The sequence below is a fragment of the Scyliorhinus torazame genome, chromosome 11, assembly GCF_047496885.1.
Source record: "Scyliorhinus torazame isolate Kashiwa2021f chromosome 11, sScyTor2.1, whole genome shotgun sequence".
NCBI classification, from domain to species: domain Eukaryota; kingdom Metazoa; phylum Chordata; class Chondrichthyes; order Carcharhiniformes; family Scyliorhinidae; genus Scyliorhinus; species Scyliorhinus torazame.
This window is the reverse complement of record NC_092717.1, coordinates 8,885,478-8,907,252: the sequence shown is the minus strand read 5'-3', so window position 1 is coordinate 8,907,252 and position 21,775 is coordinate 8,885,478. Positions and strand designations below refer to the sequence as shown.

Sequence of the window (21,775 nt, the reverse complement as noted above, 5' to 3'; positions counted from 1 at the left end):
GAGCTCGTTCCTTCATTCGTGAAATTTTCAGTTGAGGCCCCCCCAACCTCAGCGGCTTTTTGGAGGGAGAGAATTCCTGATTTCCGCTCACTGTGTGAAGAAGTACTTCCTGTCATCGCCCCCTGACTGCCTCGAATTTGAAGATTTTGCCCATTCTCTCAGACTCCCCCTATCAGAGGAAAGAGTTCCTCTCTGCCTATCCCGTTAACCATCTTAAAACATCACTCAGTTGGAGACTTGGGCGACAAGGCGCCACAGTGGTTAGCACTGATGCCTCACGGCGCCGAGGACCTGGGTTCAATTCTGGCCCCGGCTCACTGTCTGTGCAGAGTCTGCACGTTCTCCCCGTGTCTGCGTGGATTTCCTCCGGGTGCTCCGGTTTCCTCCCCCAGTGCAAAGATGTGCAGGTTAGGTGGATTGGACGTGCTAAATAGCCCCTTAGTGTCCAAAAAGGTTGGGTGGGGTTACTGGGTTATGGGATATGGTGGAGGCGTTGGGCTTAAGTAGGGTGCTCTTTCCAAGAGCCGGTGCAGACTCGATGGGCCGAATGGCCTCCTGCTGCACTGTAAATTCTATGATTCTATGGTTAGCACTGCTGCCTCATGGCGCCGAGGACCTGGGTTCGAACCCCGGCCCTGGGTCACTGTCCGTGTGGGGTTTGCACATTCCCCCCCGTGTCTGCGTGCGTTTCGCCCCCACAACCTAAAGGTGCGCAGGGTAGGTGGATTGGCCACGCTAAATTGCCCCTTAATTCCTGAATAAATTACTGGGCACTTTAAACTTATTTAATAAAAACATTCAAGACTCAAGGAATACACGAACCTGCACAATCTGAGTATTTTAAACCTTTCAGCCCCACTGAAACTTCCGGTGTGAGATTAAGCAACAATTTGAGGTGACGATATGATAGCAGGACAGGATACAATGTAGAAGGACCTCCAGTGAATCCATTAAAACATAGTGCACTCGTGCAGATGAATCAATCTGGCAAAGCTTGCACCAAGTGGACAGGTAAAAATAAAGTTAGCCGTTGACTGTTGCATGGAGTGTTAATCAATAACATTTTAATTTCCAAAGAAATACATATTCAGTTTCTTTTTTTTCTCCCTGTGTTTTGTGATGTTACAGATGTGTTGCAAAAACCTGACCTCCATCCTGCGGATTGTGGGGACAACGCTATTCGGTCTTGCTCTTCTGCTGGGGATCGCGGCGGCCTATATCGTGGGATATCAGTTCATAGCCACAGACAATTACTACTTTTCCTTTGGACTGTACGGAGCAATCCTAGCCCTACACCTCCTCATTCAAAGCCTCTTTGCGTTCCTGGAACACCGGAAAATGAAGCGTTCCTTGGAAACCCCCATTAAATTGAACAAGTCGGTGGCTCTGTGCATAGCAGCCTTCCAAGAGGACCCGGATTACCTGAGGAAGTGCTTGCTGTCGGTCAAGAGGCTAACGTACCCGGGAATGAACGTCATCATGGTCATCGATGGCAACAGCGAGGACGATCTGTACATGATGGACATATTCGGCGAGATCATGGGGAGGGAGCGGTCAGCCAGCTACGTGTGGAAGAGCAACTTCCACGAGAAAGGCCCGGGCGAGAGTGACGAGGCCCACGGGGAGAGCATGCAGTATCTCACCAGGCTGATCAGGACCAACAAGAGCGTGTGTGTCATGCAGAAGTGGGGAGGCAAACGAGAAGTGATGTACACGGCGTTCAAGGCACTAGGACGCACTGTGGATTATGTGCAAGTAAGACCCTTGAGACCATTCCAAGTCAAGTAGAGAAATCAGGGAACAATTCAATAAATGTTGTGCTGTAAAAGGAGTCCTATATAATATATAATGTTCCAATAAAACCTCTTGTGTCCCGTTAGGCAAATGTTTGAAGCAAAAAGCACTGCCCTTGTAATTTAGTGAATAATGCACTGAAGCAAATTCTGCTGATGATAAAGAAAAGGTTAAGATGGGCAGCACGGTGGCACAGTGGGTTAGCACTGCGGCCTCACGGCGCCGAGGTCCCAGGTTCGATCCCGGCTCTGGGTCACTGTCCGTGTGGAGTTTGCACATTCTCCCCGTGTTTGCGTGGGTTTCGTCCCCACAACCCAAAAATGTGCAGGCTAGGTGGATTGAACACGCTAAATTGCCCCTTAATTGGAAAAATGATTTGGGTACTCTAAATTTATTTAAAAAAAAGAAAAGGTTAAGATTTTATACACCTTACACATTAGCCTGTGCGGCCCAGCACTGTTCCAAATAAATGATAATAGAGGTCATTTAAATGAACTAACTCATGTCATGGATGGGGTTACTGGGTGACGGGGATAGGTTGGAGGTGTGGGATTAAATGGGCTGCACTTTCCAAGGGCCGGTGCAGACTAGATGGGCCGAATGGCCTCCTTCTGCTCTGTAGATTCTATGATGTAAACCCCACAGAAAAGATTTCTGTGAGAACTCTTATCACTTGCCTCAGGAAAGAAATCTGGTAAATTCCATGCCAATCTTCCGAGATGTGGGCCGTTGCCCACTAGTCACTACCATAATAGTTGTCACTGATTGGAATAACCTTCCTTCTAACTTCCTCACATGGAGATTGCATCCAGCTTCAGAGAGCCAGGGATCTGCATTAGCCTGAATGATACATTCCCCTCTCGCATTGTGTTATGATATTGCAGCTGCAAGCAGATAGCCGTTCTTCCCTGTGTAGACGGTGTATACCCACAGAATATTCATTGATGGGGAACGTCAGCGCCGGGTCATTTCCCTCTCCTTCTGTTCAATAGGAGTTGGACGGGGAACAGGAGTGCAAACCGGGCTCATTCTTCACCTCCGCTAACCCACCGACTCTTTGTAGATCTGGGAGTGAAATCAGCTAACTGGGTATAGGCAGCATGGTAGCACAAGTGGATAGCACTGTGGCTTCACAGCACCAGGGTCCCAGGTTCGATTCCCTGCTGGGTCACTGTCTGCGCGAAGTCTGCACGTTCTCCCCGTGTCTGCGTGGGTTTCCTCCGGGTGCTCCAGTTTCCTCCACAGTCCAAAGATGTGCAGGTTAGGTGGATTGGCCATGATAAATTGACCTCAGTGACCAAAAAGGTTAGGAGGGGTTGTTGGGTTACGGGGATTGGGTGGAAGTGAGGGCTTAAGTGGGTCGGTGCAGACTCGATGGGCTGAATGGCCTACTTCTGCACTGTATGTTCTATGATTGGGGATCAATGCTGGGATATTTGGCAGCACATTTACCAGCAGGAAGTATCAACATATGTTTGGTTATAAAGCTGTAATTAAAAAAACAGTTAGCAGAAGTTTGTTTCTTTTGGAATTGTGCAACTGGCTTCATGCCTGTAATCAATGCCAACAATGTGATCAGGTTCCCACACGTATCAGCTTTCATATCACATAGAGGTGCCATCAAGAAACAGGCCCAATGATCCGTGGTCCACACGAGCCTCTTCCACCCCCACTTTTCATCTCACCCAACCACCATATCCGCCTATTCCTTTCTCCGTCAGGTGTTTATTCAGTTTCCCTTCGAATGTATCCCGTGTTATTCAGCTGTGGGAGCCAGTTCCACATTCTCACCACTCTCTGGGTAAATACATTTCTCCTGAATTGCCTCTTTGGGTTATTGGTGATTATCTTAATGGCGCTACCTTTGAACTTGTCTGCAAGTGGAAATAACGCCCCCCACCCCCCGCCCCGCCCTACCCTACCAGACTCTTGAATCATCGTTAACAACCCCAGCTTTCTATTTTCTAGAGAATGGAGCCACAGTGCATTCAACCTCTCTGGGTGGGTACAGCCTCTCAGTTTTTTCACTGTCCAATAATACGCTAGTTGCTGAATTCCCTCAAACAGCTGGAAACTATCGCTTGACAATAAGTAACTATTCACCGGCCATTGGGATTTTCAGTTCCTGTCGGCCCGTCATCCCCACCCGTTGGTTTCCCGGTGGGGTGGGGTGGCTTCAATGGGACACCCCATTGACTATGGGGGGGGGAGGAGAATTCCGGGACAGCGAATTGCTCGCCGCCGAGAAACAGGCAGCTGGGGGCCCGGTGAACCCCGCCCGACTTCACAGCTCTTTCTCCTTTCGTGGGGCTGGCATCATCCACGGCTATCCATTAGGACCAGCGGGTGGGCACGAACATGGACCCGATGCCGAACAAATAATATCCTCCGATATGCTTTCAAAATAATCAGGGGATCTTGAGGGGCTCGGAGAAAGAATTGCAAACCATTCAGACTCCTCACCCAGTCTCCGTGACAACATGTGAAAGCCCGCAATTAGAGAGCTGCCTTATAATCATTCCCAAGTGTCCATGAATTTCTGTATTATCACGAGGAGGTTGTTCAGGCAATCGAGTCGGGGACGTGCAACTCAGCAGTTCTGTGAAAGCAAATTGTGCTAGAAGCATGCATTGCCACGGTTAGAGTGCTGCCATCAAAGGTATGGAGGCTAGCCAATTGCTATTGCAACATGGTCCTCACAACGTATCGATTTCATTGTATGCCTTTGAGGCATCTGATTTATGACATTTCTTGGAGAACTGCAAGTATTGAATTGTCGGAACCGTTACAGCACAGATGGTTGCCGTTGACACATTAAACTGTGTCGATTCTCTACTCGAGAAATGTAACTAATTCCTCTCCCATGCACCTTTCCCTCTCGGCCTGCACATGTCTCTCTTCAGTTGCTTATCCAATTCCCTTCTGAAAGCCACGGTTGATTTTGCCTCATGATTCCACCACACTCCCAGCTAACACCCTCTGATTTGTAAAACATCATTATTGGTCCTTTCGCTAATCACTTTTAATTGGTGCCCTCTGGTGCTCAATCCACCTGCCAATGAGACCAATATTTACCCTGCCCAGATCTTCCCATTATTTTGAATACTCACGATCAAATCTCCTCAACATTCCCTTTTCTCTGGAGAACAGCCCCATGCTTTGCAGAACTGAACTCCCGCATCACTGGGACCATTCTTTTCAATCTTTCCTGCACCCTCTCTAAAGCCTCCACACCCTTCCTAAAGAGCCATGCCCAGAGCTCGACACAATACTCCAGTTCAGGCCAAGCTAGTGTTTTATAAGGCGGTTTCCTTTTTTGAAAAAAATATACAAGATCCTCAACAAAAGTATATCTGGGTCTTGGAGGATTTCCAAAGTGATCTGAATAGTTTCCCGTCCAGCTTTCACATACAGGGAGTAAAATTCACACTTCCTCGACAAAACTAAAAGTTCTGCTTGCACCGTCGTGAGTAAAGTGATTTCAGCCTTGCTGATCTACAGTAAATTACAACAGAGACATGTGCAAGATATTTGATGTAGCAAACATGATTCTTCGTGCGTTAATGGGTCCCAGGTTGACCCTGTCAGCAGCTGATGTAGTGCTACATAGTCAGATTGAAGGCTTAATTTTAGCAGCAATTGATCTGTCAATGGTTTTCAGACTGAAATATCTGCAGAACCAATTTCAAGTTGGACAGAATTAATCCAGTTTCCTCGCGCCAAACCCGGTCTCCAGACCATTTCATTTAGATTTACCCCTAAGCCCTCCCCAGAAAGACTTGTGAAGCTTGTCTGATGAGTATACAAGCCCAAGAGTCCAGGAATGTCTCAGAGTTCCATCCCTGGTCTGTTTTGCGTTAAGCTTAAAGTTTGGAGTCTAATGGGCCACTCCCCACTTGCCTGGATGAGTGCAGCTCCACAACACTCCAGAAGCTCGACACCATACAGGACAAAGCAGCCCCGCTTGACTGGCACCCAACCCATCCACCACCTTCAACATTCACTCCGTCCAACGCCGATTCACAATAGCAGCCGTGTGTACCATTTACAAGATGCGCTGCAGCAACTCACCAAGGTTCCTTGGACAGCACCTTCCAAACCCGTGACCTCTACCACCTCGAAGGACAAGGGCAGCAGATGCCTGGGGAACCCCACCACCTGGAGGTTCCCCTCCCAAGTCACTCACCAACCTGGCGTTGAACAATATCGCCGTTCCATCAATACCACTGGGTCAAAGTCCTGAAACTCCCTCCCTAACAGCACAGTGGGCGTACCGACACCACAGGGACTGCAGCGGGTTCAAGAAGGCAGCTCACCCCCACCTACTCGAGGGGCAATTAGAGATGGGCAATAAATGCTGGCCCAGAATAGGGAAAGAAGGGCTGCCAGTGTTAATCGCCATTCAGTTAGTGTCTGTTTCTGGGAGTGGGCATGCATAGGACCAGTGATGCTCTCTGTGGTTGAATAGCTTCCCAGCAGTCGTGACTAAAAGTCATGACACAAGATGCTAGTTGGTAATTGGGTATTTGTTGAACCCCGTACCACTGAGAAGGCATATTCTAGAAACGAAAAGTAGAAGATTTGAATTGGCAGAGAAAGAAGGAACAAACCTTGCTAGTAATCGGGAATATGTCCGTGTTAATGAGCCCAGTGCAAGACCAGGCATGGGAAGACTGTTTGCCAGATATCCATATCCCAGCAAAGCTTAGGGCGCCCGGGGGGGTGCTGGTGAGGTGCTATATTGACAATCCCCAATGCATTACATTCCTGACCTTAGAGATGTTCTACTCCGACCTTTCTGGAATAGTATATTCTAAACTATAAGGCATTTTAACGCACTGATCCAAATTCGTATCGATAGGGTGAGATCTTCCAGCTGTTTACGGTGGTGGGATCTCCAGTCCCGTCAATGGCGTGCGTGTCCCTGCTCCGGGTTCCCCGGCGGTGTGGGGTGGATTCAATGGGAAATCACAACGACAGCGGCGGGATCAGGAGATCCCGCTTCAGCCGCCTCACTCCGCCGAGAAACACACTGCGGGGCGGCCAGAGAGAGGCACCCATAGATTCTGACTTGTCCACTGAGTTTGCAAGAAGGGAAAGAGTGCGGCTTGACAGTGTCTTAGCAAAATTCAGCAAAGCAAAGTAGAGGTTTTAGAGTCATAACGTTTGCAGCATGAAAACAGGCCCTTTGGCCCAACTTGTCCATGCCGACCAGTTTTTAACCACTCAGCGCGTCCCAATTGCCCTCATTTGGCCCATATCCATCTATAGAATCAGAGAATTTACAGTGCAGAAGGAGGCCATTCGGCCCATTGAGTCTGCACCGGCTCTTTTGAAAGAGCACCCTACCCAAGCCCACACCTCCACCCTATCCCCACAACCCAGTAACCCCACCCAACACTAAGGGCAATTTTGGAGACTAAGGGGCAATTTATCGTAGCCAATCCACCTAACCTGCACATCTTTGGACTGTGGGAGGAAACCGGAGCACCCGGAGGAAACCCACGCACACACGGGGAGAACGTGCAGACTCCGCACAGACAGTGACCCAAGCCGGGAATCGAACCTGGGACCCTGGAGCTGTGAGGCAACAGTGCTAACCACTGTGCTACCGTGCTGCCCATCTTACCCATATCAGTGTTTAAATGCTTTTTAAATGACAAAAATTGTACCCACCTCTACTACTGCGGGTACAATTTCAAAATATTAACAGATCAAGGCAAAACAAATTAACTTATTGGCAACATTTGAAAAACCAACATTTGATACGGAAGATTACCAATGTTGTAATTTATACTTTTATGTGTTAGTTCACAATTCTCCCACTCAAAGCGGGGCGATGGGGCATGGAACTGTCCTGGGTGCATTTACTAAATGGATAAATATTTCATCTCAGTTAGCATAAGGTATAGGAGCAGAATTAGGCCATTCGGCCCATCAAGTCTTCTCCACCATGCAATCATGGCTGATATTTTCTCAACCCCATTCTCCTGTCTTCTCCCCATAACCCCTGATCCCCAATGAGATCCATCTATCTGGACAATCTCTCCCAACCCTTGCAAACCTCACTCAATAAATTATTCACAAGAATACTAAATGTAAAAGGACAACAATATACGCTGCATGGGAAGAGAGTGCGGATTGGCTGGCAAGTAGAGGTAGAGGTATTGGTAGAGGTGTTGCCACGGAGACTATACCAGATAGCTGATGACTGAAAGTTGCATGCCAAACTTTGTTTCAACTCAAACCGAGGGCAGCACTGTGGCGCTGTGGTTAGCACTGCTGCCTCATGGCGCCGAGGTCCCAGGTTCAATCCCGGCTCTGGGTCACTGTCCGTGTGGAGTTTGCACATTCTCCCCGTGTTTGTGTGGGTTTCGCCCCCACAACCCACAAAAATGTGCCGGGCTGGTGGATTGGCCACGCTAAATTGCCCCTTAATCGGAAAAAAAGAATTTGGTACTCTAAATTTTTTTTAAAAACTCAAACCGGGTGGGTTGGCTCTGATATGTCAAGGCATTGCCCTGGAAAATGAACCATAACTATTTCGTTGAATTGGAACAGGCGCAATGTGTGTACATGTTCTTTCTGTCTGCAAAGACGGGCTTTGACGACATGGATCGTTTATACTACCAAACGACTATATATAAATTATATTATTACGACCAATCATGTCAGATGTTTGTTGGATCACTGAAGGCAGGTCTGAGTGAAACATTCTGACCGGTAGAGAACTGTACTGACCTGTATAGACCAGTACATACCATTTCAGACCAGTATGGACCAGTACAGACCAATATAGACCAGTTTGTTTCTGTGCTGTAGACTGATTTTATAGCAGAGTAACAGGATGCATTTTTTTGTGCTTTTCAGTGGTTAACACACCTACATTCCTTTCGCCAGGTTTGTGATTCTGATACAATGCTGGATCCTGCTGCCACTGTGGAGATGGTTAAAATTCTGGAGGAGGATCCAATGGTTGGAGGGGTTGGTGGAGATGTCCAGGTAAAGTACAGAGGCCTCGGCTATTTCCTGAAACTGGTCTTTGTACATTGAGAAAAGTTTGTAAATATCATCTGGAGTGAGTGGGTAAATTGTAGAGGTCATTGCAGAGAAGGATGTAAGTAAGGGGGAAACAGCCTCTTTATTGAACATTGGACCCCTGAGAGAATTAAATTCCCCAGCATCCAGGAGAATCTAGAACTAGGGATCGTCCATTTAGGATAGTGATGAGGAGAAATCATTCCTCTCAGAGGGTCGTGAGTCTCGGGAACTTTCTCCCTCGAAAGGCAGTGGAAGCAGAGTCTTTGAATATTTTTAAGGCAGAGCCAGATAGATTGTTGATTAACGAAGGGGTGAAAGGTTTTCGGGGATAGGCAAGAATATAGGGTTGAGGTTACAATCGAATCAGCCCACGGCGACGTAGCGGTTAGCACTGCTGCCTCACGGTGCCGAGGTCCCAGGTTCGATCCCGGCTCTGGGTCACTGTCCGTGTGGAGTTCTCACATTCTCCCCGTGATTGTGTGGGTTTCACCCCCACAACCCAAAGAAAACCGGGTAAGTGAATTGGCCAGGCTAAATTGTCCCTTAATTGGAAAAAAGAATTGGATACTCTAAATTTATAATTTTAAAAAATAGCTTAAAATGAGTTGAATACTGACTCAAGTGTGCTGTTTGGTCTCAACTGCCTGCAGTTAACTAATTGCCATAATTATGTGTTGCTCCTGGTGCTGGTTTGATTGCTTTAATTGAGCCACAGTAATTGCTGAAAGCAGAAAACACAAATGTTAAATAGATACAGACGATGAAAAGGAAAAGTGTCGGAATGGAAGAGGAGGTGGGAGGGGAGAAATTGGTTCAGCTTTAGGTAAGGTTCAAGGGACACATTTCCACCCATAGCGAGCTGTTGCCCAGGCCGCAGTGCATCATTACTGAGCCAGTCCTGTGGCTCCGGTCGTTTCCCTTGGCACAGAAGGTACAGGCAGCCCTTTGTAAACTTGCTAAACCGTTTTTATCAATCACAGGTTAGACCTCAGCTGGAGTATTGTATCATGGCAAATAAATGATTTGGAAAATTATTGTGAATTGTAACCAAGGTGGTTCAATAAAATCTTATATCCTGATTATAAGAACATAATAAGAACATAAGAACTAGAAGCAGGAGAGGCCCTCTGGCCCCTTGAGCCTGCACCACCATTCAATAAGATCATGGCTGATCTTTTTGTGGACTCAGCTCCACTTTCCCACCCACTCACCATGACCCTTAATTCCTTTACTGTTTTGTGCGGCACGGTGGTGCAGCGGTTAGCACTGCTGCCTATGGCGCTGAGGACCCGGGTTTGATCCCGGCCCCGGGTCACTGCCCGTGCGGAGTTTGCACATTCTCCCCGTGTCTGCGTGGGTCTCACCCCCACAACCCAAAGATGTGCAGGTTAGGTGGATTGGCCACGCTAAATTGCCCCTTAATTGGAAAAAAAAATTGGATACTCTAAACTTTTTTTTTTGAACATTCAATGAGGTAGCCTCAACTGCTTCACTGGGCAGGAAATTCCACAGATTTACAACCCTTTGGGTGAAAGAAGTTCCTCCTCAGCTCAGTCCTAAATCTGCGCCCCCCCCCCCCCTTATTTTGAGGCAGTGCCCCCCAGTTTTAGTTTCCCCTTCCAGTGGAAACATGGTGGCGCAGTGGTTTGCATTGTCTGTGTGGAGTTTGCACATTCTCCCCGTGTCTGCGTGGGTCTCACCTCCACAACCTAAAGATGTGCAGGGTAGGTGGATTGGCCACGCTAAATTGCTCCTGAATTGGAATCATTTTTTAAAAAAAGGATGTTACCAGGAATGAGGGACTTCAGTTATGGAGAGAGACTGCAGAAACTAGGATTGTTCTCCTTCGAGCAGAGAAGGTTAAGGGGGAGATTTAATTGAGGCGTTCAAAATAGTGAAGGGTTTTGCTGGAGTAAGTAAGGAGAATTTCCATGATAGGAGAGGTGGTAACCTGACAAATACACATTTAAGATAATTGATAAAAGGAGCAAAGAGGTGGTGAGATTTTTTAATGCACAAGTGGTTGTGATCTGGAAGGCACTGCCTGAAAGTGAGGTGGAAGCACAATAAATACATTTTAAAAATAAATTTAGAGCACCCAATTAGCCTGGCCAATCCACCTACCCTGCACATCTTTGGGTTATGGGGGTGAGACCCACGCAGACACGGGGAGAATGTGCAAACTCCACACGGGACAGTGACCCAGAGCCGGAATCGAACCCGGGTCCTCGGCACCGTGAGGCAGCAGTGCTAACCACTACGCCACCGTGCCACCCCAGCAGATCCAGTAATAACTCTCAAAAAATAATTGGATAAATGCTCAGAGGAAAAAATGCAGGTGAGGAAACAGGAGGACGCGGGGGGAATAAGAGCGGACAGCTCCTTCTAACAGTCAGCAACGTGACTTGTCAACTGAGAAGACAAGATCCCGACAGATGTTGTCCTCCAAATGTGCCAGCACCTGCCGATGTGGGTGTTGACGTCCTGGGTGCAGCCAATCGGGTATGATTACTTCACCCTGCTTTCTTAGTGCCTCTGAAACCAAGCCTTATTGCCATTGATCGGAGCAGAGCATCCTCTAGTCTGGTTATTATTTACATAATGTTAGCCAGCCTTTTGGATATGTTGTCCCAAAAAACAGGTATTCCCCACCCTCCCTATCTTTCCTATCACGTTTCATTGGGTCGTTTTAGACCTATTAACATGTGTTTCTCTTCATCAATTGACAGATTCTCAACAAATATGACTCCTGGATTTCATTCCTCAGCAGCGTCAGGTATTGGATGGCCTTCAACATCGAAAGAGCCTGCCAATCGTACTTTGGCTGCGTGCAGTGCATTAGTGGCCCCTTAGGGATGTACAGGAATGACTTGCTCCACGAATTTATGGAGGACTGGTACAATCAGGAATTCCTGGGCTCGCAGTGCAGCTTCGGGGATGACAGGCACTTGACGAACCGCGTCCTGAGCCTCGGATATGCCACAAAATACACAGCGAGATCCAAGTGCTTGACTGAAACCCCAACGCAGTACCTGAGGTGGCTGAACCAACAGACCCGCTGGAGTAAGTCCTATTTCAGGGAATGGCTGTACAATGCCCTGTGGTTCCACAAGCATCACTTGTGGATGACGTACGAAGCGGTAATCACTGGATTCTTCCCCTTCTTCCTCATCGCCACCGTCATCCAACTTTTTTACCGGGGACGGATTTGGAATATTCTCCTGTTTCTCCTCACCGTCCAGTTGGTGGGTCTCATCAAGTCTTCCTTTGCCAGCTGCCTGAGGGGTAACATTGTGATGATCTTCATGTCTCTCTATTCAGTGCTCTACATGTCCAGCTTGCTGCCGGCCAAGATGTTTGCAATCGCTACCATAAACAAAGCGGGCTGGGGGACGTCGGGGCGGAAGACCATCGTAGTGAACTTCATTGGGCTGATCCCGGTCTCGGTGTGGTTCAGCATACTTCTGGGGGGGGTCATGTACACGATCTACAATGAGACCCGGGATTCCTTCTCTGATTCAGAGCAGACCGTCCTGATCGTTGGAGCAATCCTCTACGCCTGCTACTGGGTCTTGCTGTTAACTCTGTACGTTGTGCTGATCACCAAATGCTGCAGGCGGAGGAGCGAGCAGCAGTATGACATGGTGCTTGATGTATGATGTTTACATGTGCGTGTATCATTATTACTGACACATTACAAAATCTGGAGTTTCTGGTGGCATTAACGGATGGTTGTTGCCAAAGGATATGAATCATTGCTGCTATCACTTCAAAATAAAATGCAATAAGAGTTCATACGGTTATGCCAAAGAAACTATTAATGTTTTTGATCTGCCGTTGCAATTCATGCTGAAGGAACCAATCTGTGTGGAACAATTGTTGACCGTTTCGATGTCTGCACTTTTTTTTTCCCTTTCATGGGCAAAATGCTTGATGGTGTCTCGGAATACCTCACCGGCAGTGCTTGTGGATAGCGGGGTGAATTTAACATTCGAACGCTTGACACAATTACCTCGCCCACTCCTTTATTCGACCTCAGCTGATACCTTCTCAAACCAAGCCATACTGACTGCGTGAAAGTAACTGGGCCCCAGCTTAACTTCCTCTTTCACAGCTCCTGGCTTCCAGCACCGGGAGTTTGACTCTATTTTTCAAAAGAAAAAGTGTTTTTCGGAACATTGGCTGAGACTGTAGTGTTTGTGTAAGTTTACCTATATTTGTATTTACATGGGAAACCAGCAGACCAAATTCTGCCTCGCTAAATGATTGTTCATTCCATTTTTTTTTTAAACAAGCAAACCAAAGATTTATTGCCATTATTAAACTTTTCCTTAAGTGACTTTATGTGAATACGTGAATGAAAATGTGAATTGTTGCAACAGCTGACTTTAGACCAATGACAATTTTAACGTACTGCAATAAACAATGTCAAGGGTCAACTATGGGCCTCGGGTCAAGGGGCAAAGAGGAACTGGAGAACATATTTTGCAGGTCAATCTGTCAGGTTTTCTTTTGCTCCCTGTGGGGTTACTATATAGATAGACATGTCAGTGCTGGGTTCCATGAGGGATTTCATTGAGTCCTAGAGTTTTACAGCACAGGAAGAGGACCATTGGCCCATTGTGTCAGCGCCATTTCATGCCAGGTTGGCAAGTAGACTCAAGAGCCACTCTTGAGCCCAGCTGCTTGGCATTGACTAGTCCGAGTGGGGTGAGTTTTGTTGGATATTGGCTAGGCTGGAGAGTGCTTTATGGGGGTCTAAACACTCCGCCTTGTCAAGGGGTGGGGTTGTTGGGTGAAGAACCAAAAATGTTCTCTTTCGCACTGTTGCAAGCGCGAGCCGACTATGGGCAAGTTGTTGAACCCCATGTTTTATTTAAACCTGCCCTTGTCCAGTGACGCGAAGATGCACAAAAAAAAATCCCTTGGGCCAACGTCCTCCCATTTCTGATGCAGAAGGACTCGCCTTTTCCAAAATCTTGGGGTTATGAATGGAAATACAAGGATTATTGAGGGTTACTCGCATACCACTATCAGAAAGAAAGCATCCATTCAGAAGAGTTACTTAAGAGTTAAGTAGGGCAAAACAGACGTAATGGAGCCAATCAGTTATTGAAGAACTGAGCAGATTTCTCCTTGGAGGAGGCTTTCCCCTCCATCCCCACAATAAGTGCTCGCATGACAACTTGATGTTTCTACAGCGCATTTACGGGCTTAACGCACACATATTAGCAACTGAAAGTATCAAATCGCTGATAATAACACCTGCAGATTACTTTAAAAGAAATGAGATTCATGAAATTCTTAAAAATGAGAACCATGATATTCCTCCACCCCCCCCCCCCCCCCCTACTCCCACCCCCACCGAGACAGGCATGAACATACAAACACATGCATGTTCGTGCCTGTCTCTGGAAAAAAATACACATTGTGAACAAACTGTCATAACCGAACAAAACCTTCTAGTGAGAGGTGGAACCTGGGATTCTGAGGAACTTCACTGCGTCGGCCAGACGTTGAATATTTGTTTACATTTCTTGGTTGAAACTGACTTAATTTTCCAAAGTAAGTCGAATGAATGGTAACTTTCTTGATGTATTCCGCATTATTACGTTTTTTTTTAAGGTAATTCTCGACATGTTATTGCAAATAATAACCAAAAGTGTACATGCAAATCATTAAATCTCAAAAATTTGCAAAAGTTTCAAGTCTTATGTAGCCTATATCACTCACTCCCTGTAGAATGTTAACCCAGCTGCCTATATTTATTTAAGCAATGTTGCAACATACTCCAAAATACGGATTGTAATAGATAAAGTTCTGATTCCTACATGAATAAATATTTTTGATAACACAATCCGGTTGTTCATTCTTTTGCACTTGGAATATAAGAGGTGGGTGATCTCCCAGTAGTTCATTGGGTCAGTGCTAGGTGCAGTATTGGGAGCCACGCAGCGTAAGAAAGCCCCCAACCTGAATGGGCTTGAACAGCAGCGAAGGTACAAGCAGCCTGTAGAGAAAAACACAAAATGCTGGAAAACTCCCAGCAGCGCAGGTAACATCTGTGGAGAGAGCGTTCATTTTTCAAGACAACCTCCATTCATTTTCTAAAATGTTCTTTCAGAGGATGTCGGTGTGACTAGATAACCCAGCATTTAATGTCCATTTCTAATGGACTCTTGAGAAGGTGGTGGTGAGCTGCCCTCTTGAACCGCTGAAGTCCACGTGGCGTAGGAACACCCACTGTGCTGCTAGGAAGGGAGATCCAGGATTTTGACCCAGCGACAGTGCAGGAACGGCCGGCCGATAGGTGAGCTGCTTGGAGGAGAGCTTGTAGGTTGTGACGCTCCCTTGCATCAGTTGCCCTTGTCCTTGTTGTGGCAGCTTTGGAAGGTGCTGTCGGAGGAGCCTTGGTGAGTTGCCGCAGTGCATCTTGTAGATGGCACACGCTGTTGCCGCTGTGTGTCGGAGGTGGAGGGAGTGAATGTTGAAGGTGGTGGATGGGGTGCCAATCGAGTGGGGCTGCTTTGACCTGGATGTTGGAAGCTAGAGCAAGATTTAAGAGTTTTTGAACAAAGTCCTGTGACAGGGAGGGGGAACGGAAGTACAAAAGGAGCTGGTGATGCGGTGGGAAGCAGGAACAATTAATTGATAATGGGAATGTTCATAGAATCTATGGCATGGAGGCAGGCCCTTCGGCCCAAACTGGTCCATGCCAACCAAAAAGCCTAACCCCATTTGGCCCCTACCCCTCTGAACCTTTCCTACCCATGTATCTGTCCAAATGCCTTTTAGCTCATTCCACATACGTCCCACCCTCTGTGTACACAAAGTTGCTCCTCAGGTTCCCATTAACTCTTTCCCTTCTTAACTCAAACCTATGTCCTCTAGTTCTCGATTCCCCAACCCTGGGAAAAAGACTGAGTGCGTTCACCCTATCCATGCCTCTCATGACCTTATCCACCTCTATAAGATCACCCCTCAGTCTCCTACGTTCCAGAGCAAAAAGTCCCAGCCTGTCCAATCTCTCCCTGTAACTCAAGTCCCTTGAGTCCTGGCAACATCCCTGTAAATCTCTTCTGCACTCTCTCCAGTTTAATAACAAATTTCCGACAGCAAGGCGACCGAAACTGACCACAATACTCCGGGTGCGGCATCACCAACGTCCTGTACAACTGCTACATAACTTCCCAACTTCTATACTCAATGCCCTGACTGATGAAGGACAGCATGCCAAAAGCCTTCTTCTCCCACCTATCTACCTGTGACTCCACCCTTAGAGAACCGTGCACCTGAATTCCAAGGTCCCTCTGTTCCATGATACTCCCTAAGGTCCTACCATTCACTGTGAAAGTCCTACCCTGATTTGATTTTCCAAAATGCAACACCCCAGTTATCTGTACTGAACTCCATTTGCCAATATCCTGCTGCACTTATTGATAACCTTCCTCACTGTCTACAATTCCACCTATTTTAGTGTCATCTGCTGACTTACTGATCGTGCCTTGTACATTCTCATCCAAATTGTTGATATAGATAACAAATAGCAATAGGCCCGGCACTGACCCCTGAGGCACATCATTAGTCACAGGCCTCCAGTCCGCCAAGCATCCTTCCACCATTACCCTCTGCGTCCTACCATCAAGCCAATTGTCTCCAATTTGCCAGCTCTCCCTGGAATCCTTGGCCGGGATTCTCCTTTCCGGGGACTAAGTCCCCACGCCGGCGGGAAAACCGGCGGCAACGACTCCGGTGTCAACGGGCCCCCAAGGTGAGAAATTCTCCACTTACCTCCACTTTCTCGGGGGCTAGGTGGATGCCAGAGGGGTTGGCGCCGCTCCAGCCGGCGCAGAAGGGACTGCGCGAGCGCGCATGCGGCAAAGGGCCGGCGTGATCTCGCGCATGCACGGAACCGCCAGCGTGTTTTGGCACATGCGCCGGGGGTTCTCGTCTCCGCGCCGGCCAAGCCGGGGCCGGCGGGGAAGGAAGAAGTGCCCCCACGGAACAGGCCCGCCCGCAGATCGGTGGGCCCCGATCGCGGGCCAGGCCACCATGGGGGCCCCCACTGGGGTCAGCACCCCCCACGCCCCTCCGAGTCCGCCCCAGCCGACCTAACTGCCAGGTCCCGCCGTGTGGGACCATGCGTAACCCACGCCGACGGGACTGGCCACAAACGGACGGCCGCTCGGCCCATCGGGGCCCGGAGAATTGCCGGGGGTGGGGGGGGGGGGGGTGCTGCTGCCAATGGCCCCCGACCGGCGTGGCATGAACCCCACCCCCGCTCGAAAAACGGCGCCGGAGTATACGGCAGCCGGCGTCAGGGCGGTGGGGCGGGATTCACGCCAACCCCCGGGAATTCTCCGACCCGGTGGGGCGTTGGAGAATCCCGCCTCATGTGTTCTAACCTTTAGTGCCGGGTGTAAAAGGGGATAGTGATGGAAGCAGAGGCAAAAGGTGGATATGGAGGAGGTATCAATGGTTACAACAGAATAGCAGAGAGTTTGGGAGGCTGAAGATGTGACAAAGAGAAGGCTGCTCTAGCTCGGCAGGGGGAGCAATGGGCAGAGCCTAGGGGCACGGCTGTGTGTCATAAGGGAACTCCACCGTCAACACCAACCCACTGCTCCAACCTCTAACTCGGTGCAATCATTACCCCATCGAGATTGTTTTCACAGTCTCTCTTTTTATATAAATTTAGACCACCCAATTCTTTTTTTTCCCAATTAAGGGGCAATTTAACATGACCAGTCCACCTACCCTGCACATCTGTGCATTGTGGGGGTGAGACCCACGCAGACACGGGGAGAATGTGCAAACTCCACACGGACGAGGGCCGGGATCGAACCTGGGACCTCGCCGCTGTCAGGCAGCAGTGCTAACCACTGTGCCGCCCCTCCATTTTCACAGTCTCCATAGTTCAGCATCTGCTGATCACCGTCCAATGATTGCTGGAATGTGTCTGTATGTGTGTAGGTGTTGTGGGGGGGGGGGGGGGGGGGGGGGGGGGGCGGTGGCGCTGGGGGATAATCAATGTTCCTGAGATTGTGGGATATAGCCGTGCTCACACATGATAATATTGCTGGGACCATTGCGCTTTGAGTCAATGTCATTTAGAGCTGGGAACGGTGGTTATGGACAGGAAGTTGGGAAAGAAAATTGCTTAAAGCAAACAATAACTTTCGAACACTCTGCCATTGTGACAACAAATAGGGGCTGTTTAGCACAGGGCTAAATCGCTGGCTTTTAAAGCAGACCAAGGCAGGCCAGCAGCACGGTTCAATTCCCGTAACAGCCTCCCCGAACAGGCGCCGGAATGTGGCGACTAGGGGCTTTTCACAGTAACTTCATTGAAGCCTACTCGTGACAATAAGCGATTTTCATTTCATTTTTCATTTTCAAGTGTTAACTCCACCACCATCCATTGATCCAATTTAGTGGCCTCAGAAAGGAATCTTGACACCTTTTACAACGAGGCCAGGGAGCAGGATTCATTGAGAATGGAAAGTTAGTGAGAGCAATGCATGCAGCCAGATGTAATGATCGATTCTCGAGACGTCAGCACGCAGCCAGCCGTTTGCAGCTCAATTCTGTTCCAGGTACCTCTGCTCACGTAGCTAACTTGTTGCAGGTTCTTCTCGCGACAGCTGTGTTTGCTCCATTCCTCACATTTCCTGCTTTTTTTCTTGTTAAGCCGCTGCCATTTCAGTTCACATTGTAATCAGGACCATCGTGAAGCAGCGCTGTAATGAATGGAATGACTGTTAAAACAAAGGACAGAGCAAAATAGAAGATTCAAAATGAAGACTGGTGACAAAACGGCGATGTGCCCTTGATAGAACCAAATTACCGTGGATGCTGGAATTTGAAACAAAAGAGAAAATGCTGGAAAATCTCAGCAGGTCAAGGGCGATGTGCCCTTGTTCCGCCTGTCACTTGGCCCATCGGGAAACTGCAGACTGAGATGGAGGCATTGGGGCTGAGAACGGAGAGATGGAGGGAATTGGAGAGGAAAGGAGGAACAAGGGCCGAGGGAGAGACAGGAAATTGTGGCGAGACAGCGAGAGACGGGAGTTGGAGAGAGATTGGGGACGCAGAGAGGGTCTGGAATGTGGAGCGAGAGGAACTGGTGACAGAGAGAAGGATTCGGCTTGAGTGAAATGAGAGAGCCGGGAGATGGAGGAGAGAGATAAAGAGGATTGGGACAGGAACTGAGGATGGAGAGGGAGAGAGACTTAATTTTAACTTGGTGTTAACATTGGTGTCATCAACGCCAAACAAGAAAAATAAAGATTTGTAATTAGATTGTGCCTTTCACAGCTCAGGATGTCCCAAAGGAGTTTACAGCTAATTAAATATGTTTAATGTGTAAGTACTGTTGGAGGAAACAGTCATCTCAATTTCCTTCCAGCTTATGTAAAAGTGTGGGCTGACAACCTTCTATTTAGCTTTGCATTGTGTCCTGAGCATGATTTTACTGTGTGAGTTAGATTACTTGACTGTTGTGTTGTTCTAGCTCCCAACAATATTGTTCCATCCACTCTGAATATCTTACGAAAACACCCAACAATGAGAGAGTGTCAAATTCCCTTTTGGCAGGTTTGTATGCTGAGTAGGAAAGTAGCAGAGACTTGGCTGTTCTGACGGATGTTTAATTGTTCTTGATGATAGCCAGCTTGTTAAAGGCAGCAACTGCCTTTTTCAGTGTCGCTATGTTTCCACCGGTAGAATTGCTGGGTATTCTATGAGCAAGGTACCTGAAGGAGGGGCTTCACGCATGTTAACACGCATGTTAACATTGGCCTCATCCATTCCAAGCATGATTATCTTTCTATTCTTTGGAAATTCCACGTGTCTTTTCTCAGTGTGGCACCTATTAAAACACAACTGGCAGGAATGGTGCCAGTTCCTGTCAGCTGACAGATATGACTTCACCACCCATACATAGTGTCATGGGTGCAGGCGTAGCTCGAAAACAAAGCAACAACACTGGTTTAGAGAATCCGTACGAAGCAAATTTCACTTTTATTTCCAAAGGACCAACTGGATTAAATCATTGGAATAGCACAATAGCAGTGGTATAGAATTATTGATGCAGCATTTACATACATATATATTAATTTCATATGCTTGTCACTGATGGAGAGGTATGTTACTAGCAGAAATTGTGATTTCCCTGTTTTGACATGAGTTACTCACAGGTTATGCACATCTTGAGTCTAATGCGGAATAATTCTCTATCCCAACAATGTGCTTTACATCAAAGTTCAAATCAGTGCCATTTGTCAGGTATCCATGTGGAAAGACTCCTTATTAGGGCAGAGTTATTAGTTTTTTTTTAAATTAAGGGGTAATTTAGTGTGGCCAATCCACCTATCCTGCTCATCTTTGGGTTGTGGGGGCGAAACCCACGCACACACGGGGAGAATGTGCAAACTCCACACGGACAGTGACCCAGAGCCGGGATCGAACCTGGGACCTCGGCGCTGTGAGGCATCAGGGCTAACCCATACATGCTGATCTGGACCACACCCAGTGAGGGCAAGATCCAGATCGCTCCGTCTCCTGAGAATTCGTTGAATCTCACAAGACGTTTTGAGTCTTGCTAGAGGCCTCTCGGGAGATTCAATCGCCTCGTCCCAGTACTAGAGTGGACATAACCAGGCCGCTGAATCGCATCGGTTGATTTAGAATATTGCTTAATTTATAACACCGCCAACACATACAGGTTAACCAGTTAGGTTAATTCATGATAGACAAGTTCAAACAACAGATAGGAGTCATTCATTCTCTCCAACCAATTTCCACATTTAGGAGAAGGCCCATTATGAACAGTGTAGAAACAAGGTTCATTTCCAATGAATAGGTCAAGACTGTACGGACTGGGGGCGGCATGTGGTGCAGTGGTTAGCACTGGGACTGCGGCGCTGAGGATTCGGGTTCGAAACCCGGCCCTGGGTCACTGTCTGTGTGGAGCTAACACATTCTCCCCGTGTTTGCGTGGGTTTCACCCCCACAACCCAAAGATGTGCAGGGTAGGTGGATTGGCCACGCTAAATTGCCCCTTAATTGGAAAAGAAAAATAGTTGGGTACTCTAAATTTATTTTAAAAAAGACTGTACGGACTTAAGAAACAGGGAACATTTCCAGATTCAGTTTCTACCTCACGGCTCCATTATGAAGACATAAACATTCGACCTTTCAGGCAGCACGTTGGCGCAGCGGTTAGCATTGCTGCCTCACGGCGCCGAGGTCCCAGGTTCGATCCCGGCTCTGGGTCACTGTCCGTGTGGAGTTTGCACATTCTCCCCGTGTTTGCGTGGGTTTCACCCCCACAACCCAAAAGATGTGCAGGCTAGGTGGATTGGCCACGCTAAATTACCCCTTAATTGGAAAAAATGAATTGGGTACTCTAAATTTTAAACAAATAAATAAATAAACATTCAACCTTTCTCATGCCCCGTGGCACATGAGGCAGACATAACACATGCTTGTGTCTGCTTCCATGGCTGGTTTTTCCTGGAACAGTTGCCAACCGATTGCCAGAGGGATGCCCACTCCATACCAGGCATGGCTGACTGGGAGGCATTCCCGCTCCTACCGCATGCCATTGGAAGGATTTAAAAGCTGACAACCAACCTGTTTGGCCACAGTCTGAAGATACCTTCCTCGGTCATCCAGTCCTGGGATGGGTCTTGAACCCAGAGCTTCCAGCTTAGAGGCAGGGACATTACCCATTGTGTAGACCTCCTATCATACCATAAACATTACATTTATTTAATCAATGCCCAAAGGACCACACAGCCCTTCAAACCCCCCCTCCCTCCACTTCTACCAAATGTTCTGTGGACATCAGTTCCTATCAAACCTCACTTCACAAGCACAGGGTGCAGGATGCCAGACGTACTCGGAGGAAGTTCCATTGATGCATTCCACACTTCAG

At 47.9% G+C, this 21,775-nt stretch overlaps 1 protein-coding gene across 1 annotated transcript in view; it reads left to right on the top strand.

The window, feature by feature from the left end:
* has2 (hyaluronan synthase 2) overlaps positions 1-14,692 on the top strand; it is a 28,764-nt gene extending 14,072 nt beyond the window's left edge. Inside the window, exons 2-4 of the mRNA XM_072466918.1 lie at positions 1,129-1,755; positions 8,695-8,796; positions 11,565-14,692. Of these exons, the coding sequence (XP_072323019.1) occupies positions 1,129-1,755; positions 8,695-8,796; positions 11,565-12,494 (1,659 nt within the window). The 3' untranslated portion in view covers positions 12,495-14,692. The remainder of the gene's footprint in view (positions 1-1,128; positions 1,756-8,694; positions 8,797-11,564) is intronic.
* Positions 14,693-21,775: the final 7,083 nt, after the last annotated feature.